The sequence below is a fragment of the Canis lupus genome, chromosome 14 (assembly GCF_003254725.2).
Source record: "Canis lupus dingo isolate Sandy chromosome 14, ASM325472v2, whole genome shotgun sequence".
Classification (NCBI taxonomy): domain Eukaryota; kingdom Metazoa; phylum Chordata; class Mammalia; order Carnivora; family Canidae; genus Canis; species Canis lupus.
The window spans coordinates 11895162-11922129 of NC_064256.1; the positions used below are offsets into that span (position 1 = coordinate 11895162).

General features: G+C 39.2%; 1 protein-coding gene and 1 pseudogene across 1 annotated transcript; one reads left to right on the plus strand and one right to left on the minus strand.

Moving 5' to 3' along the window:
- Positions 1-1443: 1443 nt before the first annotated feature.
- LOC112665255 (vacuolar protein sorting-associated protein 52 homolog) lies at positions 1444-3843 on the minus strand. The gene is given in 2 exon segments (XM_035698338.2): positions 1444-2344; positions 2347-3843. Coding segments are annotated over 2 exon segments (2130 nt in total). The 5' UTR covers positions 3836-3843; the 3' UTR covers positions 1444-1703.
- Positions 3844-21695: 17852 nt separating this feature from the next.
- On the plus strand, positions 21696-22441 carry LOC125752455 (zinc finger protein 300-like; annotated as a pseudogene).
- Positions 22442-26968: the final 4527 nt, after the last annotated feature.

Genomic DNA, 26968 nt, shown 5'->3' on the forward strand with positions numbered 1-26968 from the left:
ATACTTGGCAGCTTCTACATTAAGGGTGTAAATATTCATGATTGTTAGGTCTTCCTGTTGGATAGACCCTTTAGGTATGATATAGTGTCCCTCTTCATCTCTTACTACAGTCTTTGGGATAAACTTTAATATATCTGATATGAGGATTGTTACCCCAGCTTTCTTTGGGGACCATTTGAATGGTAAATTGTTCTCCATCCCTTCATTTTTAGGCTGGAAGTGTCCTTAGGTCTAAAATGAGTCTCTTGTAGACAGCATATAGGTGGATCTTGCTTTTTTATCCAAAACCCTGCATATTTTGATGGGATCATTATATCCATTCATGTTCAGAGTAACTATTGAAAGATATGAATTCAGTGCCATCATATTACCTATACAGTCCCTGTTTTTCTGGATTGTTTCTTTGGGCTCCCTCTTTCTTTTACAGGGTCCCCCTTAATATTTCTTGCAGAGCTGGTTTGGTGGTCCATATTCTTTCAGTTTCTGTCTATCTTGGAAGCTCTTTATCTCTCCTATTCTGAATGACAGCCTTGCTGGATAAAGTATTCTTGGGTGTATGTTCTTCTCATTTAGTACCCTGAGTACATCCTGCTGGCCCTTTCTGGCCTGCCAGGTCTCTGTGGAGAGGTCTGCTGTTAATATGATATTTCTCCACATGTAAATTAAAAATCTCTTGTCTCACACTGCTTTAAGAATTTTCTCTTTATCTTTAAAATTTACAAAGTTCACTACTAAATGCAGAGGTTGAACAGTTTTTATTGATTTTTTTCAGGGGTCCTCTCTATCTCTTGGATCTGAATGCCTGTTTCCTTCCCCAGATTAGGGAAGTTCTCAGCTATGATTTGTTTAAATATACTTTGTGGTCCCCTCTCTCTCAGCCTCTTCTGGAATCCCAATTAGACGTATATTCTTCCTTCTCAAGCTATCATTTATTTCCCTAAGCCTTTCTTTGTGGGCTCATAATTGTTTTTCTCTTGTTTCCTCAGCTTTATTCCTTATTATCAACTTGTCTTCTATGTCACTCACTCTCACTTCCACCTCATTAAACCTACCAGTTAGATCATCCAGTTTGGATTGCATCTCAGTTAAAGTATTTTTAATTTTGGCCTGATTAGATCTCAATTCTGCAGTAATGAAGTCTCTAGAGTCCTTTATGCATTTTTCCAGAGCCAACAGTAACTTTATTTATTTTTTTTATGTCTTATTAAATATTTATTGTTTTCTGCAGACTGACCTTGGAGAAACTCTCAAGCCAGGAGAGGTCTTGTTAGTGTTCAAGTTGCTGAGATGTTAGGTCAAAAAGCTACAGAAAAGAAATCACTGAGTGAAAGGGGGAAAAAAAATCAATGACTTGCCTTGCCACCAATTCCAAGAGTTGAGGTGTTGCACCTCAGGCCATGGTGACAAGAGTTGAGAAAACCAGAGACTGAGACAGTGAAGATTTTACTGGGGGAAGAGAACTTGGGTGTGGGGGAGGGGGTGGTGAAATCAGGGAAATGATAAAGGCTTTTGGAAGCCCAGGGGGAGTGGTCCTGGGAACCCGAAAACAAGGTGATCCAGCTTATTCTGATGAGGCAGGGTGAGGCATGTCAAGGACCTGGGAGGCAGGTGGACAACTGTTAAGGAAACCCCAGGTGAAGAAGAGTCTGGGATGGGGTACAGAAGTCCATGGAGAAGGTGGGTGGATCCCAGGGTCTGGCGCATCAAAAGTTGGGCTTGTGCTTCTTGAGCTCCACCATAAGGTGATGAATGTTGATAAGCTCCACCTGGGCAGGGAGAGCTCGGAGCTGGGGCTGAGAGAGTACCCGGTGGAAGCGATGATAGAGCTGGATCAGCTGGGTCAAAGCTCCCTGGATGATACTGGTTCCATTTCTGAAGTTGGTGAAACCCCGCATTACATCCTGACTCAGAGACTCCACTGATGATTTCCAGGAACTACCAAAGCCACGGATCAGTTGAGTAACCCGGGCTTCTTCCCGTCGAAGTCGCTCAGCCTGTCCACGTTCAATTAAAGCCTCGGCTTCCTTCACAAATGCCACCAGACCCCCAAAAGGGGGAGACAACAACTCTTCAATGAATTCCTGTGTCCGAGCATTGAGCAGCTGCTGGAAACTCTCAACCTCTTTGCTGTCATCTGCAGCCCGCTCCATTAGCACGCCCAGCATCATGTCATAGTTGTTGATCAAAAGCACAAGTTGCTCCTTCCTTGAGGAGAACTCAGCTGCCACTTGGAGGACAAAATTCTCCACCTCCACCTGTAGCTGTCCTGGCAGCTGCATTGTCCGTTCATTGGGAACTGTCTGATTGATGCTGACAAGAGCAGACGAGAACTCTGCATATCGGGCGTGATATAGTGGGGCCAAGTATCCAGCCCCCCTAGGCGCTGAGGGTCAGTGCTTCGGACACTCTGGACATTCATCTCCAGGATCAGCTCAAACCGTGGCCACAGCAAGGCAAACGCTTGCTCCCAGTACCTGTCCAGGGCAGGAACATCCCTCTTCACTGCAATGTTACGGAACCAGAGGACGATGTGGATACAGAGCAAAACAGCAATGGCATCGTAGCAGTCTGTGAGATAGGACTCCAGGTGTTTCAGGGTCATGCCAAGGGTGCGACCCATGACAGCATGGAAGAGATCATGTGCAGCCGAGCCGGATACAACAAAGAATTCACAGATGAAACGATATTCACGGCAAGAATTGTCTAGGAGGGTGTAGTGCTGGCTGCAGAAGAGGGCCTCAAATGGATACCTCTGTTCTCCCCGCTGGGCAGTGTGGGGCACCAGGATGGGGGGCTCCATTTCAGTGGGGGAGATGACAGACCTACGGGTCCCCAGGGTGAAGATGGTGTTCCTGCTGCGGAGGGAAGGCTTTGAGAAGAATCCTTTCTTTGCTGTGTCTTCCACACCCATTAGATCATCCTTCTCGGCAACTTCCCCATACTGCACTTTCATGAGCCGCCCTAGGTAAGAGCGATAGTAAGACAGGTAGATCTTGCTCAGCGTTTCCACATACTCATCCCTGATCTCCTTTGCCACTGCCCGTTCATTGCCCAGCAGAAACTGGTAGAAGAACCTGTACTTGAGCAGGGCCGTCTGGGGGATCTGATAGTTGGACATTGGTTTTCTGAAGGAATAAATCTTCTGAAGGATGAACTCTTGGATCTTCGTCACCGCCTTCACCCGTAGCCCGTCAAGTATGCCTCTGACATCAGCACAAACCGCTGTGCCTCTAGCCTCCTGCTCTTGGACTGCAGCCGCCTTGGCATCCAGTTCCTGCAGCTGCTCCAGGAACCTGGGCTCTGTCACTGGTGCCTCCAGAATGGCCATGATCAGAGCAGAGGGCACTATCAGACCATCGACAAGTTCCCCAAGTTTTCCCCGAACTGCCTGGCGGTTTCGAAGCCGAATATTCATGGCTCCTGACTGTTCCTGCAGTGTCCGGATCTCAGAGCTAATAGAGCTGAGGTCACTCTGAAAAGCTCCCAACATCTGCTCCATGCGCTCAAGAACAGCATCGCAGGCTGTGATCTGGTTGTGGAGAGACGCTATGTTCTCACTCTCCTGGATATAATCTCGAATGGATTTCTGCTCAATCTGCTGTAGCTCCAGCTCAACCTGCTTTGAATAGTGACGGAGATCCACACCCGTTTTAAGAGCTTCCTTTACTAACTCATCCTCCAGATGTGCCTGAATGTGAACATCCACTTCATCCAGAATAAATTCATCAGAGGAAATGTCCAATTCTCCAAGTGGCAATGGCTCCTGAAGACCAGGGCCACCCCCATGTAAAGAGAGGCCGCACCGGAAGTTGTGGTAAAGAAGAGAGATTCTCATAGTTGAATTAGTTCTGGCACCAGCGGCTTCCGGAAGCACTTCTGCCCAACAGTAACTTTATAATTGTACTTCTGAATTGAATTTCTGACATCGTATTTAAATCCATATTATGTGACTCTGTGGCAAAGAGTATTGCTTCCAGCTCATTATTTTATAGTGAATTCTTCCTTCTAGTCATTTTGTTCAGTGCAGAGTGGCTGTATGAGTGAGCAGAGTCAAAAATATCAACCACGACCTATGTAAAATACAGCCTAGATGATTCCGAAGAGGTCAGAGGCCAGGAAATAAAAGAAAAAGAGGGATCCCTGGGTGGCGCAGCGGTTTGGCGCCTGCCTTTGGCCCAGGGCGCGATCCTGGAGACCCGGGATCGAATCCCACGTCGGGCTCCCGGTGCATGGAGCCTGCTTCTCCCTCTGCCTGTGTCTCTGCCTCTCTCTCTCTCTCTGTGACTATCATAAATAAATAAAAATTAAAAAAAAAAAAAAAAAAAAAAAAAAAAAAAAAAAAAAAAAAAAAGAAAAAAGAGCAGAACAAAATCAAACAAATCAAACAAAGTGAAATACAAATTTTAAAACATAGTAGTAAAAATTTAAAAATAAAAACAAAAAAGAAGAAAAAGGAAAAAAAAGGGCAAAAAAAAGGAGCAATGATGGTGGTGAGGAAGTGGGGGTAGAGAGAGAATATAGTCTCCCTGATGGCACCTACAAGGTGATCCTCTTGGTTTTGAGTGTATTTTGTTCTGTATATTAGAAGATGCTCAATCCCAAACCAGCAAAGACCCAATATCAGCCACAAACCATAAACAGTATAAAAGAGGGGGACAGAATGGAAAGGAAGAGAGAATATAGTCTCACAGAATGAACCAACAAGGTTAGCTGGTTCCACTCTGTTCTGGGTGTATTTTGGTCGTGTTTTAGAAGGTACTAACTTCCACCACTGCAAAACAAAATAAGTCAGAAAAAAACAAAAAAACACAAACCAATATCTCATATATCTACCAAAATTAAATTGAACACGTTGAAGGGAATCCAGAAGTGAAAAAGATATCGAAGACATGTGATTGTAGAAATATGAAAGTCAAAAAGGAAAAAGCTTAAAAATGAAGAGTTTGTAAAATATTGTAGTTAAGATGGGAAAAGAGAATAAATGTTGGAAATATTTAACTTGATACAAAAATGATTTGTAATGGAAAAAAAAAATGAAAAGAAAAAAAAAGACCTTCTAGTCTACAGACTATTTTCCCTCAGTCCTGAAACTTTCCAGTCAGTGCTGCTTGTTCAGCAGCACTTGCTTTTCCCTTGTTCTTCCAGCAGTTCTTCTGGGGGTGGGGATTGGTGCACTGATTCTCAGGTGTCTGTGCCTGGGCAGAAGTGCCCCACCCATTGCCAGGTGCTGGGCTCAGTATGAGCTGTTTATCCTGTGAGGCCTTTGCTCCCTAGAGGCCCTATCTCTCCCAGGTGCAAGGTGAAAAGAAGAGAAAAAAAAATGGTGGCAGCCAGATTTCCAGCTCTGGAGTCGAGTTCACTGCAAGTAACTAACTGCAGTCTCCAAGTCCACAACGGCCTAGATGCTCCTGGGGGCAGGTGTGGGTGCACTGATCTGCACAACTTGCCGGGTTCCCAGCAGCAGGAGAGTTCTTTCTTTTCCATGCCCTCCCTGCTTTCACTTGTCTCAGAGGGAATGGAGGATCTCAGGCTTTGTCCTCTTTGGCGCCCTCGGATCCAAGATCCTGTGCTGCTGGACCCGCACTCCCGGGGACTGCCTCTCCCTAAGAGAACTGTTGACAGCTGCTTCCATGCATTGCCAGGTTCTAGGGTAAAGGGAGCTCCAAGGCTGGACATGTAACCAGCTGGCTGCTCCCTTTACAGCCCATGGTTAGATGATATTGTATGGGAACTTTACATGTGAATAGGGCCACATGTTTATTTCTTAGTAATGCACTATAAATGGATGTGATGGAAGTAATGTGTGATTTATGTAGGTTGAACAGTTAAGCGCTCTTTGATTCTCCTTCCCTCTACCCACTGCCCCCTAACTCCTCTGTCCAGATGCTATAAAAACCCAGTGAATAACTTTTCTTATAGGAATATTACAGAAATAGAACCCACATTTATGAATAACTCTGTGGAAAATAGCTCCTCCTATTCCTATTTATACTGTAATATTATTTGACTTAGAAGTAACGTTAGTGATGTTATGCCTCTAAGAATGGTAAATTGCTTATTTAACAATTCTGAAAGAGCAACTTTAAGCGGTTGCTATTGGTGGGTATTGAGTGGTGAAGAAACCTCTATCAATGGCTAGAAATGTGGTGATCCAAGTTATGCAACCAAAACCTCTGGGTAAAACTGTCACAGACAATAACCTGGAAAGCAGAGCATAGGTATTTAGCCTGCATCCCTACTCATTGCCTCCTGGAATCTTCCTTGGATGATGTATTACAAGATAGAGATCAGAAAATCTTGGGCCAGTTTGTAAGCAGAGATAAAAAGGGCTAGAGAAAGTCCATATATTTTAAACTCTTTTGACTTTTAAAAGCCCATTGCTTTTCTCCAAACAAAAATAATAGATGTGAATTATAAACAAGGTCTTTGAGAGGGATAATAAGGGAAAGGAGGGGAACTTAGTGGGAAAAATTAGAGAGGGAGACACATCAGAAACTCATAACTCTGGGAAACAAACAAAGGGTTTCAGAAGGGGAGGTGGATGGGTGGTTAGGGTAACTGGGTGATGGGCATTGAGGAGGGCACTTGATGGGATGAGCACTGGGTGTTATACTATATGTTGGCAAATTGAATTTAAATTAAAAAAAATATAAAAAAAGAACGACCTGAGATCTGTGAGATTCCCCAGTTGAGCTGTGTGACCTGGCCTTGAGGTAAACATCAGATTGAAGTAATCCCTTTGCTTCAGGTAAGCCCAGACTTGGTGGAGGGAAAGCCATGGGAAGAAAAAAAGACATAAAATAAGTCATATTTGAAATATATGTCTAAAAAAGAGCTTTGGGCATGACTCCTGGCACTTAGAGCTAACTGGGAACAAATAGATGAGAAGCATAAAAGATTTTTAAGAGAATTAAAATGCCAAAGAAACACTGAGTTTGGAATAAAAAAGAAAATCCTGTGGTTGTTGAAAGAGTCTTAAGACTCACAATAAATCCTGCAGAGACAGTGAAGAAATTAGATCCTCAGTGATTTGGCAAACTTGAAATGCTTTGTGAGTACTTATAATGAGATTTTCTACAGGCTTAGAAATAGTTTCCCTATTTGCTATGAATGCATTCCCCATTAAAATGATCTAGACCTAGCAAATGAAGAGATGTGTTGTAAATTTCTTTTAGAACCCCACCCCCATACACATGCAAAAAATAAATAAAAGTTTTACTTTTTTCTCCAAAAATAGGCCCTCAACTCTATGGTCAACTAATATTCGACAAAGCAGAAAAGAATATCCACCAGAAAAAGGACAGTCTTTTCAATAAATGGTGCTGGGAAAATTGGACAGCCACGTGCAGAAGAATGAAACAAGATCTCTTACACCATACACAAGATAAACTCAAAATGGATGAAAGATCTAAATGTGAGACAAGATTCCATCAGAATCCTAGAGGAGAACACAGGCAACACCCTTTTTGAACTTGGCCACAGCAACTTCTTCTAAGATACGTCCATGAAGGCAAGGGAAACAAAAGCAAAAATGAATATTTGGGACTTAATCAAGATAAAAAGCTTCTGCACAGCAAAAGAAACAGTCAAAAAAACTAAAAGACAACCTACAGAATGGGAGAAGTTATTTGCAAATGACATATCAGATAAAGGGCTAGTATCCAAGATCTATAAAGAACTTATTAAACTCAACAGCAAAGAAACAAACCATCCAATCATGAAATGGGCAAAAGACCTGAACAGAAATCTCACAGAGGAAGACAGACATGGCCAACATGCACATGAGAAAATGCTCCACATCACTTGCCATCAGGGAAATGCAAATCAAATCCACAATGAGATATCACCTCATCCCAGCGAGAATGGGGAAAATTAACAAGACAGAAAACAACAAATGTTGGAGAGGATGTGGAGAAAAGGGAACCTTCTTATACTGTTGGTGGGAATGTGAACTGGTGCAGCCACTATGGAAAACTGGAGGTTCCTCAAAGAGTTAAAAATAGAGCTATACCACAATCCAGCAATTGCACTACTGGGGATTTACCCCAAAGATATGGATATGGTGAAATGCTGGGATACCTGCACCCCAATGTTTATAGCAGCAATGTCCACAGTAGCCAAACTGTGGAAGGAGCCTCGGTGTCCATCGAAAGATGAATGGATAAAGAAGATGTGGTCTATGTATACAATGGAATATTACTCAGCCATCAGAAAGGACGAATACCCATCATTTGCTTTGACGTGGATAGAACTGGAGTGAGTAAGTGAAGTAAGTCAATCAGAGAAAGACAATTATTATATGGTTTCACTCATACAGAGAATATAAGAAATACTGAAAAAGATTATAGGGAAAAGGCGGGAAAATGAGTGGGAAAAATTAGAGAGGATGACAAAACATGAGAGATTCCCAACTCTGGGAAATGAACAAGGGGAAGTAGAAGAGGAGGTGGGCGGGGCCTGGGGTAACCGGTGATGGGGACTGAGGAGAGCACTAGATGGGATGAGCACTGGGTGTTATACTATATGTTGGCAAATCGAACTTCAATAAGAAAAAAATATATATATATAAAGTAAAAAATGAAAACCAAATATTTTATATTCCCAAATGAAACAATTAATTAAATTAGACATTATTTATTCATGTTAGGCTTTGATAATTAACTTTAAAAAATATCCTCGGGATCCCTGGGTGGCGCAGCGGTTTGGCACCTGCCTTTGGCCCAGGGCGTGATTCTGGAGACCCAGGATCGAATCCCACATCGGGCTCCCGGTGCATGGAGCCTGCTTCTCCCTCTGCCTATGTCTCTGCCTCTCTCTCTCTCTCTGTGTGATTATCATAAATAAATAAAAATTAAAAAAAAAATATCCTCATGGTTCTTGATGTTTTAACAGTGGTATTGAATATGTGAATTGTATTGCCATTTGCCTAAACTAGTTTCTAAAAGTAATGAGATATAAATAGTAAATTCATGATAAATTTACTGTGAAAATCTGTTTCAGATCACAATGCCTCCTAAGCCTCCTGATTTGTTGCCTAAATTATATGAAGTGAGTGCAGGGGTATGTGTTGAGGGAAACTTACTGGCAGAACCAAGATCAGTGTATTAGAAAATCTTTTACTGAAGGAAAGGTGTTTTATGCTGTGCTTTGTTAGAGGAATAAATTTTTGAGGGCTGAATATTTCCCAACCTTAGGGAACTCCACTTGTTTTGTTTTAAAGGTTTTATTTATTTGACAGAGAGTGTGGGCACAAACAGGGGGAGTGGGAGTGGAAGTGGGAGTGGGAGAGGGAGATGCAGGCTCCCCACTAAACAGGGAACCCAATAGGAAGCTTGAACCCAGGACCCTGCGATCATGACTTGAGCTGAAAGCAGATGCTTAACTTGACTGAGCCACCCAGGTGCCCCCAGTTACTTGTGTTTATGTTAGTAACTATCTATGGTGTTTAGATCACATAACATAAAAATCATATTAAATATGGATTGTAGTCAAGACTCAGATTTTGTTTTCACATATGCATTTAAAATTTTTATCTTGAGATAGTGAGGAAATGTGAAGAAAATGGCATACCAAGAACATAGTGTGAGTGACAAATACAATGCTATGACATATTCAGAAGTTAAATATTTAAAGAATTAAATATTCACAAATGACTCCTGAGGATGTAGATAGAAGTGCTGTGATTTAATTTGAGGAGAACATAACAGGTTGAGGATTAAGACAAAAATAAGGCCATTAGAACAAAAATGTGTTCTATAAAAATAAGTTCTAGGGTTAAAACAAGTTGTCTAGTGGCCTAAAATAGAATTCAACAGGCTTTTTAAATGTTTCTGTTAATGTGCTAATATATATTGTGAGTCACAAATATTGTGTGGTAGAGACACTTGGGTGTAGACAGTGCAGAGTTTTCATACCTTTACAGCAAAGCTTTTATTTATTTATTTATTTATTTATTTATTTATTTATTTATTTATTTATAATTTTATTTATTTATTTGAGAGACAGCATGAGAGAGCACAAGCAGAGAGAGCAGCAGAAGGAGAGGCAGAAGCAGACTCTCCCCTGAGCAGGGAGCCTGAAGTGGAACTCGAACCTAGGACCCTGAGATCATGACCTGAGCTGAAGGCAGATGCTTAACTGACAGACACCCAGGCGCCCCCAACAAAGTTTTTGTTAATAGAACTTTTTAAATTCCAGAGTTCCAGGTATTGCACTTAGGGAAATGATTGATTCTATAAAAACAGGTGGCAATTACAAGAAAGTCTATGTGGTACTACTATGGTGAAATAGTACTAACAGTGATAATCAAATATAATATGTTCCATTTGAAATTTATTCCTGACTTTGTAGTGACTGTATTGGCATGTATTAATTGAATTCCTCAATTTTAGTTTTCTTTTTCCGAGTGCTGTATTGTCTCACTCATTTTGACTTTGTGTACTTCTATTGAAAAGAAGGAGACCGGGAGGAGGGGCAAGACGGCGGAAGAGTAGGGTCCCCAAGTCACCTGTCACCACCAAATTCCCTAGATAACCTTCAAATCATCCTGAAAATCTACGAATTCGGCCTGAGATTTAAAGAGAGACCAGCTGGAATGCTACAGTGAGAAGAGTTCGCGCTTCTATCAGGTAGGAAGACCGGGAAAAAGAAATAAAGAAACAAAAGGCCTCCAAGAGGGAGGGGCCCCGCGAGGAGCCGGGCTGAGGCCGGGGCGAGTGTCCCCAGGACAGGAGAGCCCCGTCCCGGAGGAGCAGGAGCTGCACCGACCTTCCCGGGCGGAAAGGGGCTCGCAGGGAGTTGGAGCAGGACCCAGGAGGGCGGGGATGCCCTCGGGCTCCCCGGGACAGTAACAGCAACTGCGCCCCGGGAGAGTGCGCCGAGCTCCCTAAGGGCTGCAGCGTGGGCGGCGGGACCCGGAGCAGCTCGGGGGGGGGGCTCGGGGGCGGCTCCGCGGAGGGGGCTGCGGGGCGGGAGCGCGAATCCAACAGCGCAGGCCCCGGAGCACAGGGCGCCGGGACACAGCCCAGGACCGGCCTCCCCCGGGACAGGCAGAGGCTGGGAGGGCCCAGGACCCCAAGGACGCTCCTGCCCCGAGCTGAGCAGATCAGCGGCCCCGCCCGGAGCCTCCAGGCCCTGCAGACGGAGAGCTCTGGAGCTACTGCGGGAGCTGACTCCAGGGCTCCAGAGCTGGCCCCGCCACTGGGGCTGTTGCTCCTGCGGCCTCACGGGGTAAACAACCCGCACTGAGCCCTGCACCAGGCAGGAGCAGAGCAGCTCCCCCAAGTGCTAACACCTGAGAATCAGCACAACAGGCCCCTCCCCCAGAACACCAGCGAGACGGACAAGTTCCAGGGGAAGTCAAGGGACTTAAAGTACACAGAATCAGAAGATACTCCCCCGTGGTTCTTTTCTTTTTTTTTCTTTTCTTTTATTTTGTTGTTGTTTTGTTTTGTTTTGTTTTGCTTTTTTATTTGTTTCCTTCCCCAACCCCTTTTTTCCTTTCTTTTTCTTTTTCTTCTTTTTTCTTTCTTCTTCATTTTTTCTTTTTTATTTCTTTTTTCTTTTTTCTTTTTCTCTTTTCTTTCCTTCTTTCTCTCTCTTTTCCTCCTTTTCCCAATACAACTTGCTTTTGGCCACTCTGCACTGAGCAAAATGACTAGAAGGAAAACCTCACCTCAAAAGAAAGAATCAGAAACAGTCCTCTCTCCCACAGAGTTACAAAATCTGGATTACAATTCAATGTCAGAAAGCCAATTCAGAAGCACTATTGTACAGCTACTGGTGGCTCTAGAAAAAAGCATAAAGGACTCAAGAGACTTCATGACTGCAGAATTTAGATCCAATCAGGCAGAAATTAAAATCAATTGAATGAGATGCAATCCAAACTAGAAGTCCTAACGACGAGGGTTAACGAGGTGGAAGAACTGGTGAGTGACATAGAAGACGAGTTGATGGCAAAGAGGGAAACTGAGGAAAAAAGAGACAGACAATTAAAAGACCATGAAGACAGATTAAGGGAAATAAACGACAGCCTGAGGAAGAAAAACCTACGTTTAATTGGGAATCCCGGGGGCGCCGAAAGGGCCAGAGGGCCAGAATATGTATTTGAACAAATCATAGCTGAAAACTTTCCTAATCTGGGAAGGGAAACAGGCATTCAGATCCAGGAAATAGAGAGACCCCCCCCCTAAAATCAATAAAAACCGTTCAACACCTCGACATTTAATAGTGAAGCTTGCAAATTTGAAAGATAAAGAGAACATCCTTAAAGCAGCAAGAGACAAGAAACCCCTGACTTTTATGGGGAGGAATATTAGGGTAACAGCAGATCTCTCCACAGAGACCCGGCAGGCCAGAAAGGGCTGGCAGGATATATTCAGGGTCCTAAATGAGAAGAACATGCAACCAAGAATACTTTATCCAGCAAGGCTCTCATTCAAAATGGAATGAGAGATAAAGAGCTTCCAAGACAGGCAGCAACTGAAAGAATATGTGACCTCCAAACCAGCTCTGCAAGAAATTTTAAGGGGGAATCTTAAAATTCCCCTTTAAGAAAAAGTTCAGTGCAACAATCCACAAAAACAAGGACTGAATAGATATCATGATGACACTAAACTCATATCTTTCAATAGTAACTCTGAATGTGAATGGGCTTAATGACCCCATCAAAAGGCGCAGGGTTTCAGGCTGGATAAAAAAGCAGGACCCATCTATTTGCTGTGTACAAGAGACTCATTTTAGACAGAAGGACACCTACAACCTGAAAATAAAAGGTTGGAGAACCATTTACCATTCGAATGGTCCTCAAAAGAAAGCAGGGGTAGCCATCCTTATATCAGATAAACTAAAATTTACCCCAAAGACTGTAGTGAGAGATGAAGAGGGACACTATCTCATACTTAAAGGATCTATCCAACAAGAGGACTTAACAATCATGAATATTTATGCCCCGAATGTGGGAGCTGCCAAATATTTAAACCAATTAATAACCAAAGTGAAGAAATACTTAGATAATAATACACTTATACTTGGTGACTTCAATCTAGCTCTTTCTACCCTCGATAGGTCTTCTAAGCACAACATCTCCAAAGAAACGGGAGCTTTAAATGATACACTGGACCAGATGGATTTCACAGATATCTACAGAACTTTACATCCAAACTCAACTGAATACACATTCTTCTCAAGTGCACATGGAACTTTCTCCAGAATAGACCACATACTGGGTCACAAATCAGGTCTGAACAGATACCAAAAGATTGGGATCATCCCCTGCATATTCTCAGACCATAATGCCTTGAAATTAGAACTAAATCACAACAAGAAGTTTGGGAGGACCTCAAACACGTGGAGGTTAAGGACCATCCTGCTAAAAGATGAAAAGGTCAACCAGGAAATTAAGGAAGAATGAAAAAGATTCATGGAAACTAATGAGAATGAAGATACAACCGTTCAAAATCTTTGGGATGCAGCGAAAGCAGTCCTAAGGGGGAAATACATCGCAATACAAGCATCCATTCAAAAACTGGAAAGAACTCAAATACAAAAGCTAACCTTACACATAAAGGAGCTAGAGAAAAAACAGCAAATAGATCCTACACCCAGCAGAAGAAGAGAGTTAATAAAGATTCGAGCAGAACTCAACGAAATCGAGACCAGAAGAACTGTGGAACAGATCAACAAAACCAGGATTTGGTTCTTTGAAAGAATTAATAAGATAGATAAACCATTAGCCAGCCTTATTAAAAAGAAGAGAGAAAAGACTCAAATTAATAAAATCATGAATGAGAAAGGAGAGATCACTACCAACACCAAGGAAATACAAACGATTTTAAAAACATATTATGAACAGCTATACGCCAATAAATTAGGCAATCTAGAAGAAATGGACGCATTCCTGGAAAGCCACAAACTACCAAAACTGGAACAGGAAGAAATAGAAAACCTGAACAGGCCAATAACCAGGGAGGAAATTGAAGCAGTCATCAAAAACCTCCCAAGACACAAGAGTCCAGGGCCAGATGGCTTCCCAGGGGAATTCTATCAAACGTTTAAAGAAGAAACCATACCTATTCTCCTAAAGCTGTTTGGAAATACAGAAAGAGATGGAGTACTTCCAAATTCGTTCTATGAGGCCAGCATCACCTTAATTCCAAAACCAGACAAAGACCCCACCAAAAAGGAGAATTACAGACCAATATCCCTGATGAACATGGATGCAAAAATTCTCAACAAGATACTAGCCAATAGGATCCAACAGCACATTAAGAAAATTATTCACCATGACCAAGTAGGATTTATCCCTGGGACACAAGGCTGGTTCAACACTCTTAAAACAATCAATGTGATTCATCATATCAGCCAGAGAAAAACCAAGAACCATTTGATCCTCTCATTAGATGCAGAGAAAGCATTTGACAAAATACAGCATCCATTCCCGATCAAAACTCTTCAGAGTGTAGGGATAGAGGGAACATTCCTCACCATCTTAAAAGCCATCTATGAAAAGCCCACAGCAAATATCATTCTCAATGGGGAAGCACTGGGAGCCTTTCCCCTAAGATCAGGAACAAGACAAGGATGTCCACTCTCACCACTGTTATTCAACATAGTACTGGAAGTCCTAGCCTCAGCAATCAGACAACAAAACGACATTAAAGGCATTCAAATTGGCAAAGAAGAAGTCAAACTCTCACTCTTTGCAGTTGACATGATACTCTACATAGAAAACCCCAAAGTCTCCACCCCAAGATTGCTAGAACTCATACAGCAATTTGGTAGCGTGGCAGGATACAAAATCAATGCCCAGAAATCAATGGCATTTCTATACACTAACAATGAGACTGAAGAAAGAGAAATTAAGGAGTCAATCCCATTTACAATTGCACCCAAAAGCATAAGATACCTAGGAATAAACCTAACCAAAGAGGTAAAGCTTCTATACCCTAAAAGCTGTTGAACACTTCTGAAAGAAATTGAGGAAGACACAAAGAGATGGAAAAATATTCCATGCTCATGGATTGGCAGAATTAATATTGTGAAAATGTCAGTGTTACTCAGGGCAATTTACATGTTTAATGCAATCCCTATCAAAATACCATGGACTTTCTTCAGAGAGTTAGAACAAATTATTTTAAGATTTGTGTAGAATCAGAAAAGACTCCGAATAGCCAGGGGAATTTTATTTTATTTATTTATTTTTAATTTTTTAAAAATTATTTATTTATGATAGGCAGACACTGAGAGAGAGAGGCAGAGACACAGGCAGTGGGAGAAGCAGGCTCCATGCACCGGGAGCCCGACATGGGATTCGATCCTGGGTCTCCAGGATGGCGCCCTCTGCCAAAGGTAGGTGCCAAACCACTGCGCCACCCAGGGATCCCAGCCAGGGGAATTTTAAAAAAGAAAACCATATCTGGGGGCATCACAATGCCAGATTTCAGGTTGGACTACAAAGCTGTGGTCATCAAGACAGTGTGGTACTGGCACAAAAACAGACACATAGATCAATGGAACAGAATAGAGAACCCAGAAGTGGACCCTGAACTTTATGGTCAACTAATATTCGATAAAGGAGGAAAGACTATCCACTGGAAGAAAGACAATTTCTTCAATAAATGGTGCTGGGAAAATTGGACATCCATTTGCAGAAGAATGAAACTAGACCACTCTCTTGCACCATACACAAAGATAAACTCAAAATGGATGAAAGATCTAAATGTGAGACAAGATTCCATCAAAATCCTAGAGGAGAACACAGGCAACACCCTTTTTGAACTCGGCCACAGTAACTTCTTGCAAGATACATCCACGAAGGCAAAAGAAACAAGAGCAAAAATGAACTATTGGGACTTCTTCAAGATAAGAAGCTTTTGCACAGCAAAGGATACAGTCAACAAAACTAAAAGACAACCTACAGAATGGGAGAAGATATTTGCAAATGACGTATCAGATAAAGGGCTAGTTTCCAAGATCTATAAAGAACTTATTAAACTCAACAGCAAAGAAACAAACAATCCAATCATGAAATGGGCAAAAGACATGAAGGGAAATCTCACGGAGGAAGACATAGACATGGCCAACACGCACATGAGAAAATGCTCTGCATCTCTTGCCATCAGGGAAATACAAATCAAAACCACAATGAGATACCACCTCACAGCAGTGAGAATGGGGAAAATTAACAAGGCAGGAAACCACAAATGTTGGAGAGGATGCGGAGAAAAGGGAACCCTCTTACACTGTCGGTGGGAATGTGAACTGGTGCAGCCACTCTGGAAAACCGTGTGGAGGTTCCTCAAAGAGTTAAAAATAGACCTGCCCTACGACCCAGCATTGCACTGTTGGGGATTTACCCCAAAGATACAGATGCAATGAAGCCCCGGGACACCTGCGCCCTGATGTTTCTAGCAGCAATGTCCACAATAGCCAAACTGTGGAAGGAGCCTAGGTGTCCAACGAAAGATGAATGGATAAAGAAGATGTGGTTTATGTATACAATGGAATATTACTCAGCCATTAAAAACGACAAATACCCACCATTTGCTTCAACGTGGATGGAACTGGAGGGTATTATGCTGAGTGAAGTAAGTCAACGGAGAAGGACAAACATTATATGTTCTCATTCATTTGGGGAATATAAATAATAGTGAAAGGAAATATAAGGGAAGGGAGAAGAAATGTGTGGGAAATATCAGAAAGGAGACAGAACATAGAGACTCCTAACTCTGGGAAATGAACTAGGGGTGGTGGAAGGGAAGGAGGGTGGGGGGGGGTGAATGCATGACGGGCACTGAGGGGGAGACTTGACGGGATGAGCACTGGGTGTTATTCTGTATGTTGGTAAATTGAACACCAATAAAAAATTAATTTATTAAAAAAAAGAAAAAAATTAATTGATTAAAAAAAAAAGAAAAGAAAGAGACACCATAAGCAGTAAGTCAAGTACCCTATATTATAGCCATGCAGTTTTTGTAAAAAGTGAATGGTATGTCTTAACCTTATGTGGACGTAGAGCACAGAACAATGGCAGTGCCTTAGGGATAGTTCCATTTATGTTGAATGTATACTTACAATAATCTAATATGAACTGCAATACACATATCCAGACGTTGGCTATGCTGTTTATTTCCCTAGACAAATAAAGTGCTGGATATCAAAAGATAAACTCATAACATGAGGACAGTGAATTGGAAATATCAGAAATGGTGTTTTTGAATGAACATTTGACCAGTCCTCCTCTTCCAGTAATAAAGAGCTAGTCATTTAATCTTTATAGGTTTACATAATAAAGAAGTTATAAGTGATTTGCACTGAGATACTTGTGGTTCAAAAAATTGATTAAAATCTTTGCTTGAATCATTTTTGAAAAATAAATGACTACTACTTCCCAGATATGTTTGCTTGTGGCTTAAAACTACTTAAATGATCATTTTTATTTCATTATGATTCGCCTTGCCAAAAACATTGTGCTCTTATCACAGCTTAAAGATCTACCTTTCCACATTATTAATGTATAATTTACCCCAATTCATGTGTCTTTTGTGAAAATATTATCACAAAAGCATTGTAAATCCCTAATCATCAGAGGTTTCTCCATCTTGTTACAAAACTTTGATAGAACATTCTGGTAAGTAACTGGGGCAAGAGGAGGAAAAATGGGTTTAAGTCTCATGAACTGTGATCAGAATCAGAATTTATTTAAAATTTAAGGAGTAGGAGGTCGGTGGGGGAAAGGGCGATGGGCATTATGGAGGACATTTATGTAATGAGCACTGGGTCTTATACACAATTGATAAATCACTAAATTCTACCCTTGAAACTAAGAATACAGTGTATGTTAACTAAATTGAATTCAAACAAAAATTTAAAAAAGAAGAAAAACGAAAGTAAACAAAAATAAAATAAAATTTAAGGAGTTATTCCTGCCAGGTGCTAATAACCAATTTTGTAAGAATTGGTTCCAAAAATATAGTACTGAATTAAAAATTAATATACATTTACTCTCTGGGCATTTTGTTTCCATTTTATTTTAATTGATTCTTTGAACTTTGTTGATTTAGATGGTGTCCTACCTTTTATAAAGTGTTCTACCGCCATCTAGTGTCAGCAAATAGAAATTTCACCATTTTAGTTCATAGATTTTTCGATTTATAAAATAATATTGAAAGTTTGTATGATTTTGATAATATAAGATATATAAAACATTTTCAGTGTCGATCCTTGAAGGAGGCAATAGTGGCTTTGTGAGAAATATAAACAAATTATACAAAATGGCACCTAATATTACTAGAAGTAATGCATTATATTTAATACTTAATAGGAATATTTATTGAGACATTTTATTTCTAAGTTACAAAAGAGGCAAATGATTGGCCATCTAATTTTTTAAATTTAAATTCCAATTAGTTAACCGGATTTACTCATTGAGGTTCTCCCCTCGTGACGACAATTTTAACAATATTTTCTGTGTAATCTATAGAAAGAAAAAATAGCTTAATATTTCTTCCAGCAACATCTAGAACATGAGCAACATCTGTTTGTTAGTGAGGGTCTCAGCTCATACTCTAGGATGTGGCATCTGTCACCTTTTTTTTAGGTAAACTTAATCTCTTTTTTTTCTTTTAAGTTTCATGTTTTTATTTAAATTCCAGTTAGTTACCACACAGTGTAATCCTGGTTTCAAGTATAGAATTTAATTATTAAACACTTCTATACAATCCCCTGCCTCCTTAACCCCCACCACTCATCCTGCCATTTCCTCTGGTAACCATCTGAAGTGAATATATTGTATTAAGGTCTAAGGATATGTCCTTATTTCATTAACCCTTTGATTCTTAAGACAAATTAATAGCCACAAAAAATTGTCAAAATATCCAGTTATTACTAGTTATTTGAACCCACCTGGTTCAAATTTTAACACAATGATTAAAGGAGTCACACAAAAACTCAGTTCTATGCTAATCACATTTCATAACAATGGCACATTTTGGATATGATCCTATGAGGAGTGAGATTAGCAGGTATTTTTAGAGCTGATTGTAATGTTCTGAGTTTCTAAAACTTGATCTTTGATCATTTACCACTTGTACAGGTGTAGATCATCTACCACTTTGTACATCTACCACTTTACAGGACAGTGCTGAAGTGTTTAAGTACTATCTATAGTCTCATTCTACTTAAATTCACACTTCTTGTTTCTCAGGTCTTTCCTGAAATCCAGCCTCACGTATCAAATTGCCTACCCTGTATTTCCACTTGAACACTAATGGGTATTTCATGATACACATGTTCAAAAACAGTAAATGAAATTTCCCCCAAATCTGCCCCACCTGTATTTTCCATTTCTGTTGCTGGTAATTCATACTTTATTTTCCAAAATCCCCAAATCTTCACTACTCTCTTGTGTCACACCCCACACTCACTGGCAACTTTCAAATGTAACTTGAAAAAAAAAAAGTAACTTGAATCTGATGACCTCACACCATGTCTACAGCTACCGTGTTGGCCTTAACCACCTGCAACAGACTCCTGGCTGGTGTCCCTCTTTTAATCCTTTCCCATCCATTCCCTCCTCCACAGTCTTAGCTCAATAAAGCACTGGAGTAATCATTTCAAAACATAGGTTTAATCATATTACTCAACTTCTTAAAACTTCCAGTGACTCTCATATCACCTTTCAGAAAGGCCAAAATGTTTACAATGGCCTACAGATCTGGCCTCCACATTGCCTCTCAGATATTATTTACTAATGTACTCCCTTATTCAATCTTTTCCAAGCCCTCTGTCCACCTTTTTACTTTTATTGTACACACTGTGGATACTTCCACCACTGTACTCCCTGCTTCATTTACCCCAGCTGCCCTGGACCCAGCCACGCATGGTTCTTTCCTTCTTGTCCTTCTGTCAGAATAATTAGACATCATCTTAAACAGAGATTTTCTGTAGCAATCTATTTATAACATCCTTGTTCCACTCTTCATGTCCCTTACTTTCTGTTTTATCTTCCATGGTACTTATCACTACTGAACATACCATTTATTATGACTCTGCTATTTGTTTGGTGACTGTCTCCATTGTCTAGAATATAAACTTTAGGAAAATACACAATATTTAACTCTTTCATTCACTGCTATATTCTCATACAAAGCACAGTAGCAGGCACTTCATAAATATCATGGCTGAATGAATGAAAGGATGGATACAATCAGTTTTCACCTCAAAAATGCTCTGGATTGACTTCAGTGCAAGAATTATATAGCTTTTGTACAAATTAAATCAAGCATATATATTTTTTAAAAATATTGAACGTTATGATCTGATGTTACAAATATTAAACCCAGTACTCTCTAGGAAGGCAAAGATCTCTGTGGATTAATTCACAACACACAAAAGCAGGACTGTCCTCCAGGCAGATACTGTGTTTCATTCAATACTTTTATTGTTTCTAACTGAATACCTGGCTTTCTACCAGCTAAATACACAGTATCTTCTTTCATATGTAAATCCTTTCAAGCTGTGCAATAGTAGTTCAAGATAGGATGCAGTATGGCAGGTTGCAGGGGAAGGTCAACTGGTAGATGTGATTGAGGAGCTGAAACATGTGCTTCTGTGTTGCTAAGGTGTCTTCAGCTTCTCTTAAACATTTCATGCAACAAGCTGAGGAAGCCTAAGAAAAAAGTGTGTGTGAGTATGGTGACTTTAATGTTCTTTCTCTCTTTCTCCCTCTCATTTTTGTGAGTAACAAGTCATGTGTAGCAACTACTTTTTTGACATAAAGGCAATAATAAAACATCAGAACTAATTATTAATAAAGAATCAAACATATAAGAGAGAGACTATCTCTTTGTATATTGATTGATATGAAAATAACTGATATCTTGACATTATTGACTCCCTCTTTAGCTATATGTATTTGTCTTTTATTATTCAATATTTTCTAAACTCTATGATTAAGTTACAACTTACATTTGAATTAATCAAGACAAAGGGAAAACACTCTATATTTAATGGTATTTAGTACATTCACCTTATAACCTTAAATTGACTCAAATAATTGCCAAAGCACAGCATCATCTTTTATTTGTGTGCTAAACAATATTTTGGATAATATAAATACAGTGCATCTATTCTTATTAATACTAAAGATACCTTAATTAAAACTTTGAAAAACACCCCCTTAATTTCTTCTCTGAGAACTAGATAATTTTATGTATTTACCAAAATAAATAAGATTTCGCTGGATATTTTTTTATGTGAGGGGAGTGCAATTTTTCAATGTATATAATTTGTTTTCCACTTTTATTAAGATATAGTTGCATGCAGCAATTGGTAAGTTTAAGGTGTATAGCATAATTCATAATTATTGTGAAATAATTACTACAATAAGTTTAGGTTAACATCCAGCATCTCCTATATATATAGCAAAAAAGAAGAATAAAGAAAGAAAGAAAGAAAGAAAGAAAGAAAGAAAGAAAAGCAAAAGGAAAAAAAATATTTTTCTTTGTGATAAAAACTGTTAGGATCTACTCTCTTAAGAACATTCAGCTGATAATTGAGCCTGGGGGTCAGAAGAGGGATTTATGGGTTGGGTCATGAGGAAGTCTGGGGTTAATACTGGGGCGGGGGTCTGCGGGAGTCAGTAATTGGAGGCTTATGCGTTCTGATGGGATGTCTGTGGGATGAGTGTTGGGTCCGAGGCCGCCCCCAAGGTGAAGCCCCACCTCAGATGTTTTCTCAAACCTCCCATCACCCTGGATCCCTCGCGTCCTCAAGGAAGAAAACGTCCTTCGAATGTGAGAGCAAACAAATCTAAAGTTTGATGTCCAGAGAGGAGCATTGATGGTTTTCCTTCCAGGTTGATTTTGAACAAGCCTGGGATAACCCTATAGGAAACTATCTACCTTTCATGGGAATACTCACTTCTTGTGAATGAGTTCAGTCTTCTCTGTGTGACCCATCCTGGGACTGAGAAGAATTTACCAGACTGGTAAATGGCTCCTGGAGATATATCAGTCCTGATTCCTCACACCTCTGCTCTTTTGGAAGAAAAACAGAAAATGACCAAGTCTCATGGTCCATTGTCATTTGAGGATGTGGCTGTAGCTTTCACCAAGGAGGAGTGGCAGCAACTGGATCCTGCTCAGAGGACCCTATACAGAGATGTGATGCTGGAGAACTTCAGCCACCTGGTCTCATTGGGACATCCAGTTTCCAAACCAGATGTCATCTCAAAGTTGGAACAAGGAGAAGAGCCATGGATCATAAAGAGAGACATACCAAATTGGATCTATCCAGAGAGGGAGAATAGACTCGAAAATCCTCAATTGGATATGCTTGGAGGTGTTTCCTTCCATAAGGAGATATTGGAAAGTGTAACAAGAGATTGTTCATTGTACTCCATTTTTAAGGTCTGGCAGGATGATGACCAGGTGGAGAGAGATCAGGAAAATCAAAACAGACTTCTCAGGCAAGTCATGGCCATCAAACATAAAACAGTTGTTGAAGAGTCTGGCTATTCATTTAAGGCATTAGGAAAACTATTTCATGACTACACAGACCTAGATGCTTCAAAACAAAGACTGTGTAAATGTAACTCATTTGAAAAGAGCTTGGAACCTAATATAAAGTTATTTCATTGTACTAGGGGTTATGCAAGAAAAAACACTGATGAGAATTTTGGATGTGGGAGTACACTTATTTCTTCCTATTCTAAACATGAAAAAAATCAGAATGGGGTGAAACCCTGTGAAGGTAGTCAATGTGGAAAAATTATCAGCAATAAACAATCTCTTATTCAAAATGTGAATAATGAAACTGGAGAGAAGACCTGTGTATGCATTGAATGTGGAAAATCTTTTCTAAAAAAGTCACAACTCCTAATACATCAACGAATTCATACTGGAGAGAAACCATATGATTGTGGTACATGTGGGAAAGCCTTCAGTGAGAAGTCACATCTCATTGTACATCAGAGAACTCATACTGGGGAGAAACCTTATGAATGTTCTGAATGTGGAAAAGCTTTCTCTCAGAAATCATCCCTCATTATACATCAGAGAGTTTACTCTGGAGAAAAACCATATGAATGTAGTGACTGTGGGAAAGCCTTCTGTGAGAAGTCACCCCTCATTATACATCACAGAATTCACACTGGAGAGAAACCTTATGAATGTAATCAATGTGGGAAGGCCTTCTCCCAGAAGTCAAAGCTGGTTATACATCATAGAGCTCATACTGGAGAGAAGCCATATGAATGTACTGAATGTGGGAAAGCCTTCTGTGAGAAGTCCCACCTCATTATACATAAAAGAATTCACACTGGGGAGAAACCTTACAAATGTGCTCAGTGTGAGGAAGCCTTCAGCAGAAAGTCAGAACTCATTATACATCAGATAATTCATACTGGGGAGAAACCTTATGAATGTACTGAATGTGGGAAGACCTTCTCCCGGAAGTCACAGCTCATCATACATCAGAGAACGCATACTGGAGAGAAACCTTATAAATGCAGTGAATGTGGAAAAGCCTTCTGTCAGCAGTCACACCTCATTGGACATCAGAGAATTCACACAGGAGAAAAACCTTATGTATGTAGTGAATGTGGAAAAGTCTTCTCTCAGAAGTCCCACCTCCCAGGGCATCAGCGCATTCATACATGAGAGAAACCATATGTATGTGCTGAATGTGGAAAGGCCTTTTCCCAGAAGTCAGACCTTGTTGTACATCGGAGAATTCATACTGGGGAGAAACCCTATCGGTGTGCTGTATGTGGGAAAGCATTCATTCAGAAGTCACAACTCACTGTACATCAGAGAATTCATACAGTGGTAAAATCATAAGAATGGGCTAAGCCCAGAAAAGTCTAAGGTATCTGCACAAGCCTTAATAAATAATACAAAGCTCATGGGTTTCATTAGTTTGATGGCATCTTTACTGATAAAATTTCACAAGCAAAATAAAGTTCCTAATGTGTTTAATTTTTTTATCAGAGATAATACAGACATCTCAGTTATATAAAGAATGGGCATTTTCATTATGGGATGGATGTAAGACTTTTGAGATTTGAACTGAATGATAAATATAACAAGTTACAAATATAGCTTATTTTGAAATTAGATATTTATGATTATGTTACATAATAGGAATTGGACATGTGGTAATATTATTAACATTAGCTTAGCATAATTATGACTGTGTAGTAATTCCCCATAGAGGACATGAAGAAAGCTTGAGTCAAAAGATGCTACAACCTAGTAACTGTGCTTGGAAAGATATGTTTCTCCTAAAGGTACCTATGAAATTATTCTTTTAGATAGATGGAAAGCTGGATTGATAAGTTTCAACAAATGTAGTCTTTTTGTTAAAAAAAAAAAAGAACATTCATAGGTACCACATATCAACGCTAACTATAGTTCACCAAGTGTGCATTACATTGATGGATAATTTTAATAGAAAAAATGCATTGTTATATTTTATATTGACTGCCAATAAGTCAGTAGTCCAGTTTAAACTTACTAAGGTTTACAGTATCCTCAGGAATCATAAATGTGGCCAACATTCCATGATATCTCCCCATTGTCTATTATCTTCACAACATTAGTAATTTCAAATAAAGTGTAATGTACTAGGAATCATGGAGACTCTAAAGGAGGGGAAAGAATGGTGTAGAGAATGACAACTGTTTTTGAAAGACAGTGAGGAAATAACTTGGGAGAAGTATCCAAAATTATATTGATTTATTTCAATAGTCTTAAGTATTGAATCTATATTCCTTTAACTATATGCTCTAAATGGAAGCATACATGGAGAAATTATTCCTTTTTGGATTTTTTATGGCAAAATAGAACATATTAAATTTCTTATTTAACTACAGATAAATTAATATTTATGGTTGATTTCATTTACCTTTAACTTCTAATTCTTTTTTATTACAGTTATTTTTTAACAGAACTCAAAACAGTTAATAAAAACAGTTAAAAATAATAAAAAAGTTAATAAAAACACTTTTCCCTATAGTTTTATCTTCATTGTTAATTCTTCTTTATTATAATACATTTACTCAGGAAACTATTTCAGTGATGTAGAAGACAAACTGCCAACATTCATAGAATAATGTATTTTGTGTTACTCAGTAATCTACTCAGGGAGAATATTAATATATTAGCATCGTAAAAATATTAAAAATGGGAAACTAATAATAGAAATTCTAGATTTTAACTGATTTCAAAATTCACTAAGTATATGAAAAGAGGCTGTCAAAAGCAATTTCTACAGAATGACCAAAAATGAGCTGTAATGTTATAATGAGATAGTATAACTTCTTGTAGTAGAATAGGATTAAGAAATCACTGGAGGTTATTCTTTATCCCTCTCAAAAAAAAAAAAAAAAAAAAGAAAAAAAGAAAAAAGAAAACTAAGGAAATTGAAGCAAAACAAATTTTTAAAAAATACCTCATATGAATAGGGGTTAATGATTAGAAGTTTGACTATACAGTTTTATGAATGACATAAAATATAGTGAGGTTTTATAGGGATATGAAAATATCAAAACTTAATACTTTGAGGATGAATAATGATAATTTTTCCTTTTTTAGTTATATTTGCATTTATATATTTTTTATATTTTATTTATTTATTTTTTTAATAATAAATTTATTTTTTATTGGTGTTCAATTTGCCAACATACAGAATAGCACCCAGTACTCATCCCGTCAAGTGCCCCCCTCAGTGCCCGTCACCCAGTCACCCCCACTCCCCGCCCTCCTCCCCTTCCACCACCCCTAGTTCGTTTCCCAGAGTTAGGAGTCTTCATGTTCTGTCTCCCTTTTTGATATTTTTTATATTTTAAATGTTGTATCTATTTAGATATTTTAGATAACACAAAAAAAGAATTAAATATTGGAAACAAATATGACTTTAGTATTAAAATTATCTTTGTGTTAAGCAATATTCTTTTAATATATTCCATTCAATTCCTTATCTTTCCCATAATTTTGGTACATTCAAGAAAATAAACTCATAATTTTATATGGTATTACTTTTAGGTGATTCATACCAAATGTGATCTGATTTTTAGCAGAATAGTATTGTTATATGTGTTTCTTTGTACTTTCTATTCTCATCTCAAATTATTGCTTAAATGAGGTGTTAATCAAGTTTTCATGTGATTTTGTATGTTTATATAGCTAGTTTCCTAGCTAGCATATCACCTAGCAGATGATTTGATACATAGAAAGTATTTGGTTAGTATTTAGTAATTTAAGTTCAAAAAAAGGAAAAACAATATTTTGTAGAGAATAGGTCTAATGGTTTCAAAGTATAAGTGCCTTCTCAATTCTGTAAGTTATCACTATTCTTCATAGTAAGTAAAGGAGCAGTGAATTATCAAATATTAACTCCTCAGCACCAAGGACCAAGAATCACTTTAATTTGCCCCTTATAATAATGATGTTGAAAAATTTGTTTGACTGCTTTGTTTGATGCTAAATACTTAAGTAAACCTAGAATCTATATACACAGGAGGTTGTGATGGAAACAAAACTTACAGTTGAAAATCCTTTGATTTTACAGCTTTGGATTTCACTGTTTACAGAGCACATCTGTCATCAGCATTGGTCTATAAATGGAGCCATTTCCTATTGGTACTCTCACATTATGCCAGCTCTTATGCTTTAGAGGATTTTTGAAATCAAATTGTGAAGACTATGCTATTTCCTTTATTAATGTTCTATTCTTTGTGCTGTGCTAATTATTGTAGATGCTCTGGAATCCCTATGTTTTGGAACAGAAACTAAGATTCAAGGTGATTAAGTAGCTTGTTCAATGTCATAGAATTACTAATAATTACAGAAAATTAAGAAACAGAAAACAGAATTAACCAGCTTGTGGTTGGATAGTCTTAGATGTGATGGTCCTCAGGATCAATTTGATGGAATGAATGATGTCACAAAAGACCCAGTCACAGTCT